The sequence below is a fragment of the Xyrauchen texanus genome, chromosome 7 (assembly GCF_025860055.1).
Source record: "Xyrauchen texanus isolate HMW12.3.18 chromosome 7, RBS_HiC_50CHRs, whole genome shotgun sequence".
In the NCBI taxonomy this organism is placed as follows: domain Eukaryota; kingdom Metazoa; phylum Chordata; class Actinopteri; order Cypriniformes; family Catostomidae; genus Xyrauchen; species Xyrauchen texanus.
The window spans coordinates 41,674,921-41,698,504 of NC_068282.1; the positions used below are offsets into that span (position 1 = coordinate 41,674,921).

General features: G+C 37.6%; 1 protein-coding gene across 11 annotated transcripts in view; it reads right to left on the bottom strand.

Annotated features, from left to right (window-relative positions):
- The window catches only part of LOC127646458 (sodium channel protein type 2 subunit alpha-like), a 55,983-nt gene that overhangs the window by 17,502 nt on the left and 14,897 nt on the right, over window positions 1–23,584 (bottom strand). For 4 of the 11 annotated variants that reach the window (XM_052130137.1, XM_052130127.1, XM_052130126.1 and 1 more), the window contains exons 11-17: window positions 15,782–16,120; window positions 15,535–15,664; window positions 14,091–14,329; window positions 11,364–11,537; window positions 10,566–10,922; window positions 6,441–6,932; window positions 68–200 (exon numbers count right to left, since the gene is read on the bottom strand). In XM_052130137.1, the coding sequence (XP_051986097.1) occupies window positions 68–200; window positions 6,441–6,932; window positions 10,566–10,922; window positions 11,364–11,537; window positions 14,091–14,329; window positions 15,535–15,664; window positions 15,782–16,120 (1,864 nt within the window). Of the gene's footprint in view, window positions 1–67; window positions 201–5,216; window positions 5,234–6,436; window positions 6,933–10,565; window positions 10,923–11,363; window positions 11,538–14,090; window positions 14,330–15,534; window positions 15,665–15,766; window positions 16,124–23,584 lie in introns of all 11 variants that reach the window. The other 7 variants (XM_052130133.1, XM_052130134.1, XM_052130130.1 and 4 more) reach the window with 6 other exon arrangements.

Sequence of the window (23,584 nt, forward strand, 5' to 3'; positions counted from 1 at the left end):
TTCTTTCTATAGACCTAAACAAGCTTGACCTTTCTGTTCTTCTCTCCCTTTTTGTATGCACACACACCTTCAGTGAAGCAGGCCTCTGGGTCCAGGGACTCCTCTGGCTCCAACTCGATGGACTCCACCCCCTCTCCAGGGGGTCGGATATCCACCGTGCTCCCCTCTGAGGAACTGAGAACCACATCTATCGGAAGCTTCTATCCATGCAGCCACATAATTAGACACAATAAGCAAACACACACACACACAGACACACAAGATTAGGCTGTTTTGAAGCACGGCATCTTGTCCAGATTGCTTTTACTGTTATTCTCAATCTCATGCAATTTCATATCATTCAAAAGTACCTACAAGCTTGTGGATTTAGCAATTGATTTGATGGATTTGATTGATTTTCTAATTAGCAGCCAGGCATGAAATCAAAGGCCTCTGGCTTCACCATATAATCTCACAGTCAGCCGTGGGTACATTTGATGTGCCTTCATTCCTTCCTCATGCATGTTTTTTGTTTCTCAAGGTGCATTTTTTTTTCTCATCCAAGCTTGTGATCTTGTCATCAAATGTTGAGTGCTTTGAGTATTTTCATGTCCATTGCAAACATCAACCCCTTACCTCTCCCAACCCCTTCCAAAAATAAATTGTTGCTATTGGATAATCCCAATACATTTGGATTAGCATGATTCAGATTATCACATGAGCCCACCCCAATGAGTGCAATCCCTTGATTGACATGAAAACACAGGCTGGAAGTCCATTTCATTAAGCAGTGGTCAAGCTTCGGTCCGCCAGTCAGTTTGAAGAGGAGGGAAGCCGCATTAGCGTTAACTAACACCAGAGCCACTGCTAAGTCTGAGACAGCATTTGATTAGCTTTGATTGGGAAAAGAAGAGAACTGGAACTGGAGTCTAATAATGGAAGACCAGGTAATATGTTCCTGAGAAAACATATTAACTTATCTATCATTTTCTATTAGATGACATCATTTTCTAATGATATTAAACACTAAGTGGCCCTAGGTAACAAACAATGAACAGTGACCTTAGGTACTGGGTAAGAACAGGACAAAAATGACATTATTTGACATTATAATGATATATTCCTGACCACAATTTAGACAGATTTAAACCTAAAAGAACTGGGGGTCACTAAGTTACTGACCCCTCTGTTGGTCTGGCAGCTGCTGGACTGATAAAAAAACAGTTGGTCAGAGAATAAGGAGAAAGGATTAAAAATATATATATAGAAGGATGCTGTCTAAAACTGAGCTGGAGCACTGGTTGCCGTGGCACCCAGCTAATGCGGCGCGGGGAAATGATATAAGCATGCTGTGTGTGATTTCAGAATCTTCCAGAATGTCTCTAACATTTTAAGAATCGTAAGAATAATATTAGAGGCAAAACTGAGCAAACCTGCATAAGTTGCCCTGACCCCTGACCTTTAAATACTGTAAGATTCACATTAATTAATTTAAAGTATTATACATGGATCAATGTTTAAGGTTTAAAACTTCTGTTTCCTAAATCCCATTACACTCTGGTATCCTACTCTCTGATATCCTTCTAACTTTACTCTTAAAATCCAAGTAAGGACAGATCTATGGTTTCATTAGCAAAGGCAACATCTTCATTAATGGGGTCATGACATAAGGAATACATTTTTCCTTGATCTCTTTACATTTAAGGGGTCATTGTACTATAAAAAAAATCTGTAAGTTTCAGAACTGAAAACATCTTCTTTAATAGAAAAAGAGCATTTATTAAACCAGCTACAAAAAAACGGTTCATTTGGAATTTGTGGAACTTGTGAAGTCACAAGGACCAAATACATCTGCATATGACTGCCTCTTCAGCAAGGCCTATTTTCTGTTACTGCACCCTTGGAACTGCCCACTGGCACTTAGTCATTCACACAGGTGTAGAGGAGAGAGATGAGCCTGTCATTGGAGATTCATTCATAGGGGACTTATACAGGACACCTTCATGTGACTCTGGATTTAAATGTTTTTCTGCATAAACATGCTCTAGAAGAATGGATTTGACCGTTATAATACATCTCGTGCCACTTTTAAAAGATGCAAAGTCAAATTATAACTCTAAAATGGAGACCACTCTTGTGTTTCATTCAGTTGCGCTGTCATTCTGTTGTCTGTTTTGAAAATGTCCTGTAAACCGTTTTTGCACACATCTGTGCATTTTTAATTGTTCGTCTTTTGTTAACATGGACGTCTTTGATCATCTTGATGCCTTTCTGCACAACACTGGTGATGTGCAGTGCGTTTTAAGAGTGGTACAAGCACAATTTGAAAAAAAAAACGCATCTCATTCTGCTGCTGCTATTGACTGGGAGAAACACATGCAGTCCTGTGTGTAAACAAACACAGAAGATGTGAGATGTGAAGACCAGCTTTTCTGTTTTGGCCTGCTGAAGCCAGTTGAAGCATCCATCATCACCATGAATTGTATGACATTTGCTTATTCAGAACATTTCAGCATGGATTGTATGTGTTTTTGGCTCATATGACACTGGATTGCTTGTGAGGCAGTCACAATATGATTTAGGTTTTGCAAAAAAACTGTTATTGAAGGATGGGTCAGTTAAAACACTGCAAAGCCGTATGTAAACCATTTAATTCATGAATATTTCATATGTTGTGACTGTTTGATAGTATGAAATGTAGTTTTATAATGTTGTGGAGTCCATTTTCTTCGGATTGCATTTCAAATATGTCTGTATTGGGAGAGTTGCATGATGTTAGCCAATCACAGTGGGTGTTTACAATGAAGTCTTAAAGGGCCAGACAGCTTAAAGTGTTTCAGACAGATGGCCAGAGGCAGGGTGGAAAATTATTTTATATGACTAAATTATGACTTTTTTGGTGCAAAAAAACTATGCTCATATTATAAGTGGACCTCAGGGAAGATAATAAAATTATATATATATATATATATATATATATATATATATATATATATATATATATATATATATATGTATATAGTATGTCATGACCCCTTTAAAGCAGGTTAAGAAAAACATTTACAAATTCATCCAATACAAGGTGGCACAGAATTTGTCAAGTAGTAAGGTCAATTTATGATCATATATTTTTCTTCATAAACCATCACTAACCAGGGTAGAACACAAAACAGGGTATATGTAAAACTAATGGCATTAATGCAACTGAAACAATTGTATCTAATTAGCAATATTACATATTTACAGTATACACCCCTGCTGATTGAGAAAAAAAATCCGCTCACACTAGCGTATTTTTTTAAATCTAAAATGGTTATTTAATATGGGGGGAAATTATTTGTAAGCCATCTTGTTGAGATAAACCACACTAGGTGTACTCAAAGGTAGTTTATCAAAAAACCCTATTTTTTACCAAGCTTGTAACTGAAACAATGAACCTACCACTATGGACAAAAGTAGTTTTCATAATTCCAATATGGATCATTTAGAATGCAGATGCAGTTAAACTTGCAGTGTTCTACAACTTGATTAATTAAAAAAATACATGTCTTTTTCTTTTACAGCTCACCTCTATGCACACCCACCCACACACACACAAACACATACACTTGTGTACACTCAACCACAACCTCTTGCTTTCTGTTCTCGGGTAGTTTAGCTCTATGTGCTTACCGATAGCTTGTACAAAAAACAAACAAAAAGAAAAACATACACGCTACTGTAACAGAAAAATGTTTGATGGACTACTGATGTAAAATGATGATCTTGCTCATTCCATATGACAGAAGGTACTGCAAATAAGCAAAGTGCTACAACAAAAACACAAACTCATGTAGAAAACAACAAACCAAACAAAAGACTGACAGCTGTCTCTCTTCGGTGCAAAATAGAGTTGTTAAAAAGGGAGGGAAGGGCACAGGCATTGAGAAACGAAAAGCAAAAAGGGCAATCCGATCCAAAAAGAGAGATAAAATGAGAGAGAGACAAGAGTTTGGACTGATTTAGATGGCATAGGCAGTCTCCATGGTTAGTGTGGGTGAGGAGGAAGGTGAGTCTCTTACAGGGCTCTCTCAGAGAAAACCTGGGGTTCGTCTGTCATAACGCTGCAATAACAGGTCACACACAAAGAGGAGATACACACTTCACATAACATGGATAATAACGTTGGCAACTTCAACACTGAACCACTTAAATTAGATTTAGAAATAGATCAAGTTAGAAGAGGGAAGAGAGAAAACATTAAGCACAGTGACAGTATTGCTGGAGAAGCATGGAAATGTGCTGGAATACGAACTCACACAAACACACTCTATTTGGCACATGGCATTAACTTCTTTTTTTTTATACTGAGATAAATATATTTTCTGTCTACGAAACATCTTAGAGGGTAGGGAAGGAATTTTTTTTTTACTTTTTACCCTCACAATTATTTGATGTTCCCTCACAATTACTTTAAAATTAACTATGGATTTACTACAGTAACCATAGTTGAACTATGGTATTTTTTGGTAAAAAACCATAGTAGCCACAAACTTTACCATGGTTTTAATACAGCAATCATATAACCATGATTTTCATAATAAAACCATAGAACTTATACAGGAAAACCGAAAATATGGTAGTAAAAATCATTAAAAAAAAAAAAAATCGTAGTAAAACCGTGGTACTTATACAACAAAACCAAAAATATATTGATAAAAATAATTAATCATACTTTTTTTAAATGGTTTTACTGTAGTAACACCATTGTTAATTTGTGGTACAAGTATCATGGTTAATTTTCATAAGGGATGGATAAAGCTATTGCAAGGAAAATCAAAATAACTGTAAATAAATAAATTCCCTCCTTGCCCTCTGAGGGGCTCAGCACCTTAACCCTTAAAGGAATAGTTCACCCGAAAATTACAATTCTCTCATCATTTACTCGCCCCTATGCCATCCCAGTTGTATATGACTTTCTTTCTTTTACATCACACCAACGAAGATTTCAATGCAAGTGAATGGTGACCAAATTTTTGAAGCACCAAAAAGCACATAAAGGCAGCATAAAAGTAATCCATATGACTCCAGTGGTTATATCCATGTCTTCTGAAGCAATCCAATCACTTCTGGGTGAGAACAGATTAAAATATAACTCCTTTTTCACTGTACACTTTCTATTGCAGTCTCTAGGCACAATCATGATTTCAAGTTCGATTACACTTTCTAGTGCTGATGAATGTGCAGAGCACAGGCACTAGGAAGTGTCATCAAGCTTGATATCATGATCGCCAAGGAGACTGCTGGTGTCAAGATTTATAGTGAAACAGGATGTATATTTTGTTCTGTTCTCACCCAAAATAAATGAGAAGACATTGATTAACCACTGGGTCACCTTGGATTACCTTTATTCTGCCTTTATGAGCTTCAAAGTTTTGGTCATAATTCACTTGCATTATATGGACCTACAGAGTTGAAATATTCTTCTAAACATCTTTGTTTGTGTTCTGCAGAAGAAAGAAAGTCATACATATCTGGGATGGCATGAGGTTGAGTAAATTATGAGAACATTTTCATCAACTATTTCTTTAGCCCTACCTCTAAACCCTCCCTCAAGCTGTTTCCAAACCCATATGACTTTCTTATTTCCATGGAACACAGTAGGAAGTATTAGGCAGAATGGAAGGGACCGACAGCCTCAGTGACCACTGACTTACATTGTAGGGTAAAAAGATGAATGGTGACAGAGGCTATTGGTCCCTAACACTCTCCAATGAAAGTCGGTTTGGAAGAAAATGAAGTTGAGAAAATAATGAGGAGAATTTACTTTATTTGGTATTTTTTTTATCCTTGTAGGCAAAACTTGACTCACAGCCAGATAAACACACACACAGACACACACAGTTAAGCATACTCCATTTCACCCTGGGCAAGGATGCTGAATTTAGCCATTTTCTCAATGCTCTCATTCATAGTCTGGGATGCATGATTCCATGCCTGCTCAGTTGGTTGTAAATAATACACATTAAACTGTGAGGGGTTTTGTGTGTGCGAGACAATGTATGTTTATGAGAAAATGTACTGAAATAATGAGTATACTCTGTAACTCTACCTGCTACAATGCCCAGATGTTTGTTTAAACTAGCAGCAGATGGACAAGGTCAAACAACCCTTAGCCCATTGCACAACAACAACTGCAACAACACACACACACACACACACACACACAATGGGATACAGCTCTAAGCAGAAGATGGTGCAATGGCACTATGACTCAAGCCAACTGTTTGTCCCTTACAGGGAAAGTGACATTGACTCCTGATGATTTACAAACAAACCTACAACAATGAAATAAAACAATGTTTTCATCCATTTAAAATAAAAATGTAAATAGCAACTCTCTCAGACACTGAAACAAAGACTCTGAATTGTGTTTAATGCATATTAAAAGTGATACATTTAATTGTAGATGGCTGACTTACCTCTTTACTGCCCTCCACGTCAGACGAGTCACTACTGAAGTCTTCCGTGTTCAGATTTTCAAAGTCCGATTCTCCAACCGCAATTGGTACTGTAACCGTAAGGCAGGGATTGTGTATGAACGACATGTAGTCACCCTCCTCAATTCCATACTTAACGTGACCTTTGACCCCGTTACCCGGGGAGACGCAGCCCTCCTTCAGATAGCCTTTAGTGATATCAATGGCTACGGGAGCATGATTAGACAAGCAGTTCTCCTTGCCGGCGCTGTGGAGGTCATCGAGGGGTTTCTCCTCATCTAGAGTGCCCGGTTTGGAGCCGGTCAAGCAGAGGCTTTGCAGGAATTGACGTAAAGTGGACTTCACCAGCGCGAAACCTTTCTGTATTCTGCCCACTGCGATCTGTAGGTTATTCATTTCGCTGTCATCGTCTGTGGCGGCCAGATTGTCAGCACTGAAAGAGCTCAGCAGCAAGGCCAGGAACAGGTTCAACACCTGCCACACAACCGCACCAAAACAACACACACATTCAGAATCAGCAAGGTCTAGCACAGTTTAATGAATTCTAATCAGAAATAATCACCATGTATGGGCATAGTGATGACATCAGGGTGAGGGTCATTTATTGTTTGATTAGACAGAGTACTTTCAAGATGCTTTAACCCTTTAATGCACACCTCAGGTCTTTAGTGACCCGAGACCTCATTCCACCCCCACACCTCTTTAGTATTCCTCAATCTTAATATTCTGAATAGTGTAAAATCAAATAAAGAAAAGGCAAAATTGCAACAAAAAAACGACATTTTTTGAACTGCTTAATTGCCAAAATTAAAGGATCTTTAAAGACCCTAGGTATGCAAAAGTCTTTGGGTTATTTTTTATAAAAATAAAAAATATTTATATATATTTAGTTGTTTATTACAAGACAAATGAGTACAATTTTCATACAAATGACTATTATATTACATTGATATTCTGCATGACATTGGTGAAAAAAATGTTTTCCATATGCGTGTACACATACATTTTATCCGTGCTATTTCTTACTCAAAGTGAAGCTGATGTGTCACTGATTGACTTGATTTCAATTTGACATTGCTCTTTGACGAAGAAGCCTCGTGGATGGAAACAGATGACACATAAACAATATTGTCGTTTGAGTGTACTTCTGAAATCAAAGTTGTGCATCTATTTAGACTCAAAGATTGCCTGAGAAAATACATACTGTATGTGTAGCTTATGTGTAGATTATGTCTAGATTATGTGTTAAGTGTAGCTCAATATGTGTTTGATAGCCAGTTGTGCCTCATGAAATGTAATGAATCCTGTTCTATTTTTGTTACATCATCTCTTTTTATATGAAAAATAAAACATAAAAATACAGTATATGAGACCATATCCTATTCTATTTTTATAAAAATTTTTCTGGAAAACGTTTTAACATTTTTATGCTACCTCGGCATTTTGTAAATCCATTTGTGATAGATTTACGTGCCAGGTCTCTAAAGACCCAAGTATGTAATAATGTTTGTCAAAACACCCATACATTTAAGGGTTAAGTATATATTTGTGTATGTTTCACTGATGTATTTTGATGTATTCGTCTTCTTGTAAAACAGTTGTCTTGGATGAAATACTCCCATCTATCAGCATGGATGCAGCATTACGCAAAGCCAGATGCTTCGGATTACTGATTAGGGCTACCGCCTAATAGTCGACCAATGATTAGAAGAGTCTTGGTCGACCAAGTTTTGACTGGTCACAGAAAAAAAAACCTCCACAGCAAACCCATGAACACCGGTATTACCGCTGGTGGAATGCTAGATGGTACTATGGGGTAATTTTCTTTAAGATGGGTTATGGTTAAGCCTACACAATAAAGCAAGGCACCTTGATTTAAAACTTTTAACTTGAAAAAAATTAAGTGCAATTAAAATGTGTGTTGTGAAGGGCAACATCCCTCTGGCAAAGAACCTCCTTCATCTGTACATTCTCTACCGGTCAGGTATTTCGTTGTCCGGGAAAATACATAATGTGTGTGAATAAATTCGTTTTGTTACCTCCTTTACAATAAATACATTTTCAATGCAAAATCACTAAAGCAAGAATATTCACTGATCCCTCAGCCAGGGGGTTGCCGATGTAATTGGATATTGCAATTTAATATATATATATATATATATATATATATATATATATATATATATATAAAAATAATTGTGATTATATATATATATATATATATATATATAAATAATTGTGATTATATATATATATATATATATATATATATATATATATATATACACACATATATAAATAAATCGCAATATCCAATTACATCGGCAACCCCCTGGCTATTTATTTAAGACATTTCGTGAGGGTGCACGGCAGGGGATGAGTCAACTAATCAGCAGGAGAGAGAGATAAAGGGTATCCGGAGACCCCAGTTCGAGAGAGATAAAGGGTAGCCGGAGACCCCAGTTTGAGAGAGAGTGCGGCACGTGGCGCACTGTGTGTGTGTTTGTTTATGTTTGTTTTATGTTGTTTTAAGTTAATTTATATAATTAAAGTTTACATTGACTGTTCTGCCAGTTCCCGCCTCCTCCTTGACAACCTTACCCCATTACAATGGCTGTAAAATATGGTTAAAAGACGATATTAGAGCGAGAGTGTGCAATGAAAGTTTCTCTCTCTCTTCATCCTCCTCCTCTTCTTTCTTCCTTCCTCCAATGGTTGGTTCAAATTGGTTCGCCTATAGTCTTTTTACGAGGTAGTAACAACTTGCATGATGCATAACGGCAGTAAGACTATAACTGGACAGTACCTTCAACTAACCAGATGATCTATTAATGTTTAGACAGATCTATGAGTATTTCAGTACTGATGCATTTTAGTCCTGTTCTGTCTGCATTTGTTCAGTTTCCAGCCAAAGGTACAACTTTAGACTACGTAAGAGCCCTTTATGATTCACATAGGGTGCATTCAAGTTACATGCATTTATTGCTTCACTTTCATTCATCTCTATGACTGAGCATCAATACATCTGAAACTCTGTCTTACTAAAGCCTTAATTATTTCTTTAAATAAATTCTGCAATAGTTAGGTAATAAATTACGGCGCCTTGACAAGGTTACAAACAACTTCCATGTTTGTCGGTATTTCCACCTTATTTTCATTTTGAGAAGACAAACTCCTGGACATACTGGCCAAAGTGATCAGCACCTTTGGACTGGACAGCTCCCGTAATGAAGCACTTAAGTTCTACTTTATAATGAGCGATCTACGTGCTGGTTTGGCATTACTCCATCGTAAAATAACAAGAGAAATTAGTTAAAATCATCGTTAAAGCTTTAGTTGCAATGTTACCAGGAAACCCAGCCAGTGACATTTATTTTGTCAAGGAAGATATATTCCTGAATCAACATCTTTTGATGGTCTTGGAAAAAAAAAATTCTCAAACAAACATAGTCTTAACCCTATCACCCTAGTCCTAACCCCAAACTAGGGATGCATCATATAAACAAATTTGGCAGATACTGATACTGATTTTAACAAACAAACTATAGGCCAATACTGATACCGATATTTTGCCACTAACCTTATTTGGTCATCAGATCATTGTTTTACTTACAAATGCATACAAATATTTACAAAGAGGTATAAAGCTTTTTTTTACTGTTCTAACAATAAATAATTTACTAAATGTATAATTTCTGATATCTCAGGACTCAAAGTCTGCTGGTTTCAAAGCATTTTCGAAGGTTTCCCCTCATGTTTTTGCCTATAGGTACGTGATGCTTTCACAACGGTCATGTCCGTTTATGGCATTTGTTCCACATTAAAGTGAGAACAAGAAAAAAATAAACATTTAGTATCAGTGTTTTCATGCTTATTACTGTTATGCCAATGGTTTTAATTTGGTCAATAATTGTCCGATAAATAGCAGCAGCCGATACATCGGTGCATCCATACCCCAATTCTAAAATCCAATTGATGGGCCACAAGTTCATCGATGCCTTCTACTTGGCAAAATTAGAGTCACCAATGAGGAACACACAAAAGGGAAGAGGGAATATAAACAGAAACCCTCTTTTGTCCATCTTTTTAAAACATGATTGATCTTACCACCAGATTCCCAATGACCATGACCATCATGAAGACAATGAGACACATTGTTTGTCCTGCCACTTCCATGCAGTCCCACATTGTCTCAATCCATTCACCACACAGCACCCGGAACACGATCAGGAAGGAGTGGAAGAAATCGTCCATGTGCCACCTAGGCAACTCGCAGTCCTCTGAGATTTTGCAGACGCATTCACGGTAGCTCTTTCCGAAAAGCTGCATTCCCACCACAGCAAATATGAAGACGATGATGGCCAGAACCAGGGTTAGATTCCCCAAAGCACCAACTGAGTTACCAATGATCTTGATCAGCATGTTCAGAGTGGGCCAAGACTTTGCCAGCTTAAACACTCTCAGCTAAGACCAGAGAGAGGGGAAGAGAGCAGGAGAAATTAGGAAGGGATTTCCACAATTGTTGACCAATTAATTTCTGTTTTCTCCATGAACTTTCCAGTCATTACTGGCTATATGTATTTTTAAAAATTGTTTTGATTCAGATTACTACATTTACTACAATGTATGAACCAGTGTGACCGATTCATAGAAAAGAACTGACTCAAAAAAACAATGCCATCACATATTGGACATTACTGTGGCTTGCATGTTTTACTCTACATAAGCCTTCCTCAAGAGCTAAATCTAACCAATGAAATAGTATTAACTATAGAATTTTCCATTTAATTAATATCCATGACTTTTCCACACATTTAAAACACAATTTTATTATTCCCTGACATTTTCCATGACTATGGGAATCCTGAATGTAGAAACTAAATGGTGGTTGACAATTTTGCTCACCAATCTAAAAGACCGTAAGACTGAAAGCCCCTCCACATTGGCTAGTCCCAGCTCCATGAGGCTCAGACTCACGATGATGCCGTCAAAGATATTCCAGCCCTCTTGGAAGTAGTAATAAGGGTCCAGAGCAATGACCTTCAGACACATCTCTGCTGTGAAGATTCCTGTGAACACCTGTGCAAAGCCCGAAAGTTTTCTTTCACTCAGTTGTTCAGACTACAGTTGTAATATTTTTATAAGAGGGACCTAAATTTGTTGCTATCAAGAACATGCCCTGGATTATTAATGAAAGTTATTCCTGAATTTATTTTGTATGACTTTTTTTTCCTTTATTTATTATTTTCTCTTTTTATTTATTATTTTCTCTTTTTTTATTATTATTTATTTATGCATTCATTTATTTTTATATTTATTTATTCCCACATGTATTTATTTATACATTTAAATATATATATATATAATATTCCCACATGTATTTATTTTTGTATTTATTCTTACATTTCTGTCTCTTGTATGATAATGATGTGGGCGGGTCCTGCTTACCATTGGCTTATTGTAGATTGAAGCGTGTGCTCGATTACTCTTGACTTGTTTTGATGTGATGTTAGGTCATAGCCATATCGCGTGTAAACTAAAGCTATTTGTGGGGCTATAAACATAAGAGCTTCAGTCAAGCCAAGATTTATTGGTTATACTACAATCACAAAATAAATGGGGAGCTGTTTCTTCAACAAATCCACAAAATGAGCAAGTTTCATAAATGATATGATTTAACATTGTCCTTTTATTATTTTCTGTGTATATAACTTCATATTTTGATGTCTGCAAATCCATAATATTGTTTTCTATTATTATGATTGTTCATTGTAAAAGATACAACCATGCTTCATTTCCCTGATCGTTTATGTATATAAATATATAGCTGACGCTTCACATACATCTAGAGAGTTGCGCGCCATGCTAATGAAGTGGATAATCACGCATCAAATAAATGTTTCATTTAGAGTAGAGGTGCTTATTCATGGTTTAGGAGAGCTGTATGCCGGTATGAATGTAGAAGCACATCCTGGATTGTTAAACTCTCTGCAAAACGTTTCCCTGCATATTCTAAATCTGTGCGAGTCAGGGGGTGCTGAGGTGGGACATCCATCTGCTTCCGATAATACTATTGAGCTCTCGACCAATGATGCACTGGAGCTCCGCAAGGACCGCCTCCCTCATTTACATGTTGCACACAGAAAAGTAAAAATAAATACATGTATAAATAAATAAATATATATGGAAATATATAACTATGGAAATAAATATATGTGGGAATAAATAAATATAAAAAATAAATTAACACATAAATAACAAAATATACAAAATAAATGAATAAATAATTAAAAGCTAAAAAGAATAAAAATAAAGTAAAAAATAAATATAGAAAATAATAAAGGAATAAAGTCATACAATAATAAATTCAGGAATAAATTTAATTAAAAACTAATTATATTTGTTTTATCAAGACATTTATTCCTTTATTTATTTTTGTATTATTACATTTATTCATTTATTATTTATGCATGTTTAGTCCTCCATACTGGATACATATAATCTCAAAGTCAAAAGGTTGAAATAAAAAAATTAAATTTTGCTAAAAGAAAATTAATTATGAAATCATTTTCATGACAATTAAGAACCCTCTCCATCCAACTCTCATAAAAGTAATGTGAAAAAATTATTCTCATTACTTAATGATTAAAAATTATATATTATTTAAATTGCAAAACATTTACAGTATATTACAGTATTTGTTGTACTGCCTTTAATTTATTACATTATTAATTTACTGAATAAATTTAAGAATTGTACTACATTATTTTCTCACAGTAATACAGTAAAAAAATACTGGAGTACAGAAATGAGAATTTAATGAGAATCGCTTTTTTTACTTTGTCTCACGTAGCCATGCCTTTCACCCATTTTTTAACTGACATGTAAGCAACCAATCACAGTCCGTTTTGTCATTACAGGGTGTTTAGGGGCAGGGTTGTCATAGATGTATCATACCACAATTAAAGATAGACATTTGGGAAAAAATAGGCTAATTTATTTAATGGCATGCGAGTTTCTGCGAGCGATAGCACAGAAAACAGACAGGAACATAGAAGAAAATGTGTAGAGTCTAAGTACAGCACAGAAAACCTCATTACAGAGAATTTCACAGACATAACTGTACATCATCGCACCATTAGCTGGGTAATTGCTTTATAAGTCTGCTCACAATCTATCACATTGCTGTTTCAGTGTGCTATGGAGGCAACCTTCACCACCACACCACCACCAGTTGAGTCCCGCCTGCACGGGGGGTAGGCTCCTCGCCCATGCCTCCTATCTCTGGCAGGATATGATGGTTCCGATACTACAACTACGGACCGCTACGCCAAAGACAGACATTACTTTTCTGTTTAATATTCATCAAATAAATGTCATCTTCAATTTCACTCAAGTCTGCGAGTCTTCCTGATAGAATTTACATCCAACCACCCAGTCAGATTAGGACTTGATCGAGAAAGTGTTTTTCATTTTGTGTGCTATGTGCATCAGACAGTTAGAGAACGGACTGTGGGCTGTCCGTGGGCATGCCATCTGAGGCTGAGACTATGTTTTAACCATTAAAAAAAATAAAAATAATTATGTTTAGGCTAAATCAATACATCTAAGCATTGCTCTGAAAATTCTTACCAGATTGCCCACTAAGAGCACATGGTTGAACTCTTCAGTCATGGGATAGTGTTCCATTGCCATGAAGAGGGTATTAAGGACAATGCAGATGGTTATTGCCAGATCAACAAACGGATCCATCACCACCATGTTCACAATCTCCTTCACCTTCAGCCATGCTGGACAGCAGTCCCAGATGAGGAAACCATTGGCAAACTTGTACCAGCAAGGAGGACACTTCTGCCGCGATTCCTCGAGTTCTGTGGACAGATCAATACAGGTTTCAAATGGTAAAACAATAGATATAATGTTAAAAATGAAGACAAAAATGTATTGTATACTTTCAAGTTGTCAAATGTTAGTGGCACATGTCTGTAATAAATATGATGAACAACTGTAAAGACTCTGCAAGGGGTGCATCATGAGCTCCATTGTACCCTTGAGCTCAGCCTACATTGCTCTAATAGGGCAGTCCCTGTAACTTACCATGGCACCACTCTACGGCAATGCCATAAACGAAACCTGCTGATCCCTGTCATGTGATAATCAATAAAGATTTTACTATATGTTCCCTTTTGAAAAAATTACACCATTGATTTTGAATGGATTGTATTATTGAAGCAGTGATGCACACTGAATGGCACCATGACATTAACACAATTGACAATGTAATATAAACCAACATCAATGTTGTCCTGTGTTCATCAACCAATGGAGAAATAAATGACTCATTTACTGTGATTGATCTAAGCAAATATGGGGCATTTGAAAGTGGAACTGATATGTGCCCAGCATTGCATGATAACGAACATCTTAAGAGCTGGTTTGGGATGCGGTTTGTGAAAAGTGTGTATTAGGGACTTTATGTAATGGGGTTTAGTATGTGTACTCTGTGTGTGTGATGAGACGTGCAGTCTTACTGTGTGATGAGGTTTGCCCATGTAAGGGTAGCCAGCTGGTAGCTGTGCAGTGTGCAAACCTCACTCTCCTGGCCTCAAGAGGCGCACTAGCGACTAATGCAAGAGTCTATAGGCTTTAGCCTCCTCGTTAAGGGACCCGCCTCCCATCCCAGAGACCCTGGTTTGAATCCCACTCTGAGCAGGTCAAGCAGGACCGGTTACACCCACATGCTCAGAAGCATTTAGAAATAATTGCATTGGCGAGTCAACAGTGTGAGAAGCTACATGACTTAAAGTGAATCAAGGTGTGTGTGTAGTCTGTATGTGTATGTGTGCGTGTAGGCATTTGAGGATCTGATTGTGTGTGCATGTATGTGAACTAAAAGTGATCTATATCTGACAAAACTTTATTTTGGAAAGGGACATCTTCAATTGGCAAGGGTTAAGGTTTGTCTACAGTCATTTTATTTAGTTAAACAATAAATCACCGGTATGTCTCCATTTATATAGCTGAGTAAAAACATGTGAGTGCATGTGTGCGATTAGGGTGTGTTTGTTCTTCATACCTTCCATAGTATTTGTCAGAATGCTAGCCACACTTAGAGCTCTTTTTCTGGCCACTGTCTCGTCCAGATAATCAGACGGCCGGTGTGATCCAGAACACTTTTTCCGTGCTTCAGACTCGGTGGTCGTACCCTAGAAATGGACAAACAAATCAAGAAAGTATTATTAAAATACAAGGTCTAGTACATTCCCTAGTGTCTGAAATGTGAAAAGGTATATTATGTGTGTGTTTACATTTATTTGCTCTACCTCAGGTAGCAACCGTCCGATTGGTGACGTCGGCACCGAAGTCCCACCCACCAGAGAGACCACACCATTGCAATCGACGGTGCAGTGCATCTTCCCATTGGCTGGAAGCATAATCCTGGGGGCCATGCTACAGTGACTGACAGTGGAACTTCTTCTCTCAATACATCGAGGTACGAAGAGCGATCCACGGCGACTGTCGCTATCCTCAAACGTGCTGTGCTCATCATCAGCAAAATCATTCTCTGAGCCAAAGTCCCGCGCTCTACCGCGAAAACTGAACAGGCTTGCACGACTGTTTCTCCTCGGGGAGAAAAGAGAACCGCGGATGCTGAGCAGAGACTGAAGGATAAAAATATGAGACAATGTTAGGTACTGTGAACATAAGTTTATTTTTAAAGACCCTTGGCAGACATATCTAAAGAACTCCTTACTTTGTACAAAATTGGATGTAGACTTGGCTGTGTTTGTTATGGAATTTGAATGCGCTACCCTTGGTTTTACGTTCCAGTAAAGTGATTCAGTTATAATTTTTTCAGTTATAGTTTTGTTTTCTTAGCCATTATAATTTGTCGTAAATATGCATGACTGAAGTGAAGTTTTATTTCTCTAATTTATCTTGAATAATGCCATAATTTGCAATAACTTGTCATTAACCCTTTCCTTGCTATAGTAGTAAGAATATATTGTGTTTATTAGGTTATTCTTTATGTCTAATGGTATCAGATACATACAGATGTATTTTATTTAGTTGAATTAAAGGCTCAAACACATTTCATTCACATATGGATTATATTTTAAGCATCTGTGTATTGCATCTGTGCCACCTTTAAATGAAATCTGAGCCCAGTATTCCTCTGTGCACAATTACAAGACTGTGTAATGCTGGACTTATACTGAGTCATGGTCTAAAATTAACAATGACTTAGGGCAAAGGTGCCAGTGAAAAATTTAAATAATATAATGGGGGGGTACACTGTAGCACAAGGTCAGAATTAAGCCACGGCTGGTTGAAAAATTAAAAAGATGTTTAAAATGTAGGATCAATAGCCACATTTACATGCACTTAAGATAATAGCTTGTTCCAGGGTTTTCGCAGAAAGTGGCGTTCTGAAAAGTCATGTAAACGAGAATGCCGATTTCCTTACGCCATTTAAGTGATTAAGAGAAAGCGGTTTAACACACGTGCGTGGAACACATGGGCGCCTGCAGGATTTCATCTGCGTGTACGAACAGAAATCTGCATTGTACAACCTTATATCTAGGGGGGTCTGGGGGCAAGCTCCCCCGTGATAATTATTTAGCAAAAACAACATTCTGGTGACTTTGTATGAGAAGTGTTCATGTAACTATTAGCTAAAGCATTTCTTCCTGTACCAGTTAGGACAGATGCTTTCTCGCGCAAAACGCACCACAAAGAATAGAGCAGAACACCAGTTGAAGTTCTTTTTAACTTAAAACGGCTTCTAAAAATGCAGTGCTCCTGTGAGAGATCCTAAAAATACAGTGAAACAAGATGTAGTTATCAAAAGACATCCATCTAGCAAAGGTTTACATGTAAATGATTGAAAAACAGCATGAGCGGATGCAAAATCAGTTTTAACAACCCCTTGTTCACATGACACATCACTAGTTGAAGTTCCCTCTCAAAGTTCGCTTTCAAAAAGACAGCCTTTTGTCTCAGTTGATTGTAGGTACATTTCCACTGTATTAGGCACTATTTGGATGCATATCGCTCTGTCCCAAGAGCAGCTTTGGGACTCTCTAATCGTTGTCTGGTTCATCTTCTTTACAACCTACAAGCAGAAACTAAAATCAGCTAAACCTGTAGTAAAGACTGTAAAGAATGGACCAATGAAGCATATCTAGAACTACAAGCCTGTATTGACTGCACTGATTGGAGTGTACTTGAGGCTGCAGACACCAATCTGGATGGGCTCACAGATACTGTAACATCATATATCAGTTTCTGTGAGGATATATGCATTCCTGCTAGGACTTATTTAACATACCACAATGACAAACCTCAGGCAGCTTTGTCAGGCCAAAGAGGATGCATGCAGAAGTGAGGATATAATTTAGAACAATCAGGCCAAGAACACACTAAATACGGAAATCAGAGTGGCTAAAAGAACAAGACATGTGTATGCTGTCTCTTTAAAGCCCCAGGTTCCTGGGCACTTCCATCTCACAGGACCTGAAGTGGGAGACCCACATTGACTCCATTGTGAAAAAGGCCCAGCAGAGGTTGTACTTCCTTCACCAGCTGAGGGAGTTCAACCTGCCACAGGTGCTGATGATAAAGTTCTACTCAGCAGTCATTAGGTCAGTCCTCTGCACTTCAATAACTGTCTGGTTTGGTTCAGTTACAAAATCAGACATCAGAAGACTAAAAAGGATAGTTCGGTCTGCTGACAGGATTATTGCTTGTCCCCTGCCCTCCCTTCAAGGACTGTTCACTTCCAGAGTGAGGAAAATGGCTGGACCTCACTCACCCATCCCACTACCTTTTTGAACAGTTGCCTTCTGGATGTTGCTACAGAGCACTGAGCACCAGAACCGTCAGGTACAGGAACAGTTTTTTTCCCTCAGGCTATCCACCTCATGAACAGTTAAAACTGCCCCATTGAGCAATTATTATGTGCAATACACAGCTTAGTCTATTCATATTTATCCAACATACCCATGTCTTATTATGTATTTCTATATACACTTATATGTTCTATTCACTTTTTCTTTTTATTCTATTTTTGTATTGTTTGTGTCTTGTTGTTGTATTCTTTGTGCACTGGAAATTTCTGTAAAAAGACAAATTCCTTGTATGTGTAAGCATACTTGTCAATAAAGTTCATTCTGTTTCTGATTCTGATAGGATGGAGGCCAAAAACAAGTCATCACAGCAGAAATATTTCAACATTTCTAAGAGAACAGTGGGAAAAGCACATTGACTATAAACTATACCCATTTGCACACCAATGTAAATTATTGACAGTCCCTCACGTTGGCATATATGCTCTCAAACATTCAGTTTTATGTAAGAGGGAAACCCCACTATTACAGTGCCGTTCCAATGCATATTGCTATGGAAAGTTAAGGGAACAAACACAGCAACTACTCTGGAATATCTGGAAATAAATTGAAGCAACAGAGCATAAAATAGTGAAGTTTTCCTTGGATACCATGTTTGTTATTTACACAAGAGTCGCAGGGAAATTCCGTTGCTGTGGAGAAAGCTGCATACTGTCCGAGCCTCATGTATACAGGACTACGCCGCTTATATAGTGCATGTAAACCAAAACGCCGCTTTCTGGTGTCCATATAAACATAGTCAATAATTAGAGATGGGAACCTTAAGGAATATTACGTTTCCATTTTCTCCTAATGATTCCAGTTCCGTTTACAATTATTTTTGTTGCACTAATGGAGAATGTGGTCTTTATAATATTGTTTTTGACACACAATCTGTTTTTTCTAATATATCAAAATGTAAAATGTTAATATGAGTGGATTGTCTCTCTCCACATGGAATGTGAATGGGTTGGGGCACCCCCAAAAAAGAAGGAAGGTTATTTCTTTTCATAAGCGTAAGAAATATGAAATAGCGTTTCTTCAAGAAATGCATCTTTCCCTGCAGGTAGCTGAAAAATTTGGGAAGATACAGGGTGGACATGTTTTCTTTAGTGCTGGCTAAATTAAGAGCAGGGGAGTCATTATATTGATAAATAAACATCTACAATTCAAATGTCTCAAACAGATTACAAATAAATTAGGAAGAGTCATTATTGTTTTGGCAGAAATTCAGGGGCAATGGTTGATTTTGGCTAATATTTATTCACCTAATGCTGATGATCAGGGTTATTTTATATATCTTGAAGTAAAGTTGCAAGCCGCTGGCACCCCTCATGATATAATATTGGGAGGAGACTTTAATCCTTTGATGAACTCAGTCCTTGATCATAGCGAATCAAAAGTGTGTAAGCCCCCTAGAGCAACATTGACGCTTCACAGGATGTGTAAAAATCTGGGACTTACAGATATTTGGAGACTTTTGAACCCATCTGGTTGGGATTATACATTATTTTCATCAGTCCATAAGATTTATTCTAGAATAGATTTTGTTTTGTGGAGTATTTCTTGCAGGACATTGGGTCATTTGTTGCACTCATGTAGCAGTTGAATGTTCCGGCTCACTGAACATTAGTTTGACTGTCTGAGAAAACTGAACGGAACTGAACAGAACGATAAGTCCCTCATTTAATCTGTTGTTGACTGCTCAATTGGAAACATCTTAGTCTCAGATCATGCCCTGGTGAGTTTAGAGGGGTTGCCACATACAGCGAAAAAGCAAACATATAGTTGGCACTTTAATGTATCACTTTAGCAAAATCCTGATTTCCAACAAATATTAAAGGCTGAAATCAGTGTTTATATAGAGACCAACTGGTCCTCAGAATCTTCTGTGGAAGTGGCTTGGAAGGCACTTAAGGCAGTTCTTAGAGGTCTGATAAAACAGTATGCCTCATTCATCAAAAAAATCCAAAGCACAAGAACTCATGGAGATGGAAAAAAAAATTAAAATACAAAGCACAAGAAATTAAAAGTGCCAAGGCAGAGCTAAAGCAACGAATGTCATCTGATGGCCTCAGAGATTTGACTAGACTGAAATACTGATATAAGTAATACTATTTTGTTTTGGCTATTCAGGGCAAGTCAAGACAGTCATACATTGAGTAGGGGGACAAAGCATGGAAGCTTTTAGCTAGATATGTAAAGCAGAGAGTGTCTTTTTCTAAAATTTCCTCAGTGAAATCTGCTTGTGGTAAAATATTTACCTCGGCCAGTGATATTAATAATGCTTTTAAAGAATTCTATCTTGATTTCTATAGTTCCACGTCCTTGTCTACAGATGGAAATATTATACATTTTGTGGAACCAAACATTGGAGGAGGTTAACGAGGTATTTAAGGCCTTGCCTGCATGCAAGGCTCCGGGGCCAGATGGCTTTGCCGCCAGGTTTTTTAGATCTTATGCTACAGAGCTGGCTCTGCTTTTGTTAGAAATGTATAAGGAGTCATTAAAAAATGGAAAGCTTCTGCCAGGCATTTTATCAATGTCATGTGGTCAGTGGCAAATGATCTCACTTGACACTGAAAAGGCATTTGATATGGTAGAATGGGATTTTGGAAATATACGGATTCGGGAATACATTTATTGGATGGACTAAGTTACTTTATAGACACCCGGTAGCAGCGGTACAAACAAATTGATTAATTTCAGAATATTTTACTCTCTCTTTACCCATTATTGTTTTGTTTTTCCCTGGAACTACAAGCATTTACATTACATTTATGCATTTGGCAGACGCTGTTATCCAAAGTGACTTACAGAGCCCTTATTACAGGGACAATCCCCTGGAGCAACCTGGAGTTAAGTGCCTTGCTCAAGGACACACAATGTGGGGAACAAACCAGCAACCTTCTGCTTAACAGTTTAGTGCTTTAGCCCACTATGCCACCACCACTCCTTAGCAACCACGATAAGAAGGGAAGACAATTTTCCAGGGGTGGAGGCGGGAGGTATGGCGCATAGGCTTTTGCTGATTATATTTTCTTATTTGTCTCTGACCCTACTAGATATATGCCTTGCCTCCACAGAGTTATTAATTCATTTTCTAAGTTCTCAGATACAGAGTCAACTGGTCTAAATCAAAAGCTTTGGCTCTGACAGCGTACTGCCCAGTAACAGCTTTCCAGCCGTGCGCCTTCCAGTGGCCCAAACAGGGCATTAAGTATTTGTGCATTTTATTTCCAGCAAATTTGTTGGATTTAGTTAGTGTTCATTTTGACCCCTTAATTAAAAGCTTTTGTGAGCAGGTGAGCTTCAGTAGGTGTCCCTCTCTCTTATTTCAAGCAATTGATAGTATAGCAAAGTTCTTCATATGGAATGGTAAATGTCTCAGATTACATTTTAACATGTTACATAGGCCAACTGACAAAGGTGGGCTAGGCCTGCCCAAGATTTTGTTTAATTATTATGCATTCAGTCTCAGACATTTGGCTCATTGGTCACTTTCACCTGAGAGAGCCCCTCCCTGGTTTTGTATTGAACAGGAATTTATTGCCCCTATTTTTCCATTAAAAAGCCTTTCTTTTAAACTAACAGTAATAGTTAAGTCACACCCCCGTTATCCTGCATTTGCACAAGGTATGGACAAAAGTGTCCATAGTGTTTAATTCAGACATTTATTTAAATGTTGCATTGAGCATATGGCTGAACCCTAAATTATGTATTAAAAGGTCCCCTTTCTTCTTGTCAGAGTGGATTGTGAGGGGGGTTACTATACACGGTGACCTATGAGAGTGGAGTGTTGAGATATTTGAGTGTTGAGAAAATTTGGTTCAACACTTTCAGATTCACAGATCTCTGTTCTTTAGGCATTTACAGCTGCGCCACCTGCTTTTTAATATTTTTGGGAGTAGCTCACCCCCTAAAGCAGATACAGATAGCAGATACTCTGGGAGAGGTGAATACTGCATTTGGAAAAGGTCATGAGGCATCAGTGTATTCCTCCCTGTTAATTCAGAGTCTGGGGGACAGAGCTTTAACTTCTATTAAGAGATTATGTGAGATAGATTTAAACTTGGTATTGGAGGGGATTCTAAAAAATTTCAAGTCTGCAGCTAGAGATGCAAGGGTTCGCCTTATGCCTTAAAAAAATATTTAACATAGATTCTATTGGACCCACTGAAGATTATAAAGGCTTAGTCTTAAAGACACACCTACCTGCTGGCGATGCCAATCAGAAGATGGAGACACAATCCATGTTTTTAGGGGGTATGATAAGATTCAAGAATTTTGTATGAAAGATACAATTTTGGTTGAAAGAGTTGTATGTGTGATGTTTTGAGCGTTCAATTTTACTTTGTCCCAGACTCTGTATTTTGGGTGATGTGGCATCATACATTTTGGGGATAATCACATTAAAGATTGGATTCTGACCAGTCTCATGATCACCAGGCAAATAATTTTAAGGGGTTGGAAGTCGAATGGAGCACCCTCTTTTTTGGAGTGGTGTGTGGAAATGTAGAGGGTAGCTGCATATGAAGAAGTGGTAAGTAGAAGGCTGGGGTTTAGGGACTTATATGTTAGAAAATTGGGCAATTATTTCATTATTTGGGGGGGACTCTTGGGTAGGGTATGTGGAGAGTGTAGTTTAGTTTAATTATGTATGTTTATTATGTGTGTGTTATTAAGTGGGACCACAGGGGTGTTCATTGGGGGTCAGGGTGGGATTGTATTAGTGAGGTTTGAAAGTAAAATGTTGATTCCTTGTATATGTGTTGGTTTTTTCTTTGTCATGTATATATGAATAAAAATAAATTTAATTACAAAAAAATAAGTAAAATAACTTGGCCGTTCAGTTTCCTCAGTCAGTGAAACGAATGTTCAGTGAGCCGGCACCTTCAACTGCTACATGAGTGCAACAAATTACCCAATAACTCATGCAGGAAATACAAACAAACTCCAACCAACAGGAGACATAAGCACAAAGAACATGCAGATTCATCCACAACACTGTCCTGAAGGAGTGCTGCTACACAAAATAAACTCCAGCTGCTAGGCGAAACCAGAACAAAAAGAAAAATAAAAGGTGCTCAGCTTCCTCAGATGATCAAGTTGATGTTCAGTGAGTTGGTTTACTTCACTGCAATGTGAGAACCACAAAATAACTTACTCAGTCCATTGACTTTATGAAGGACATTGCTTGTTGGGGACATGTATAAACTTTACAGCCATCCTTAGAAT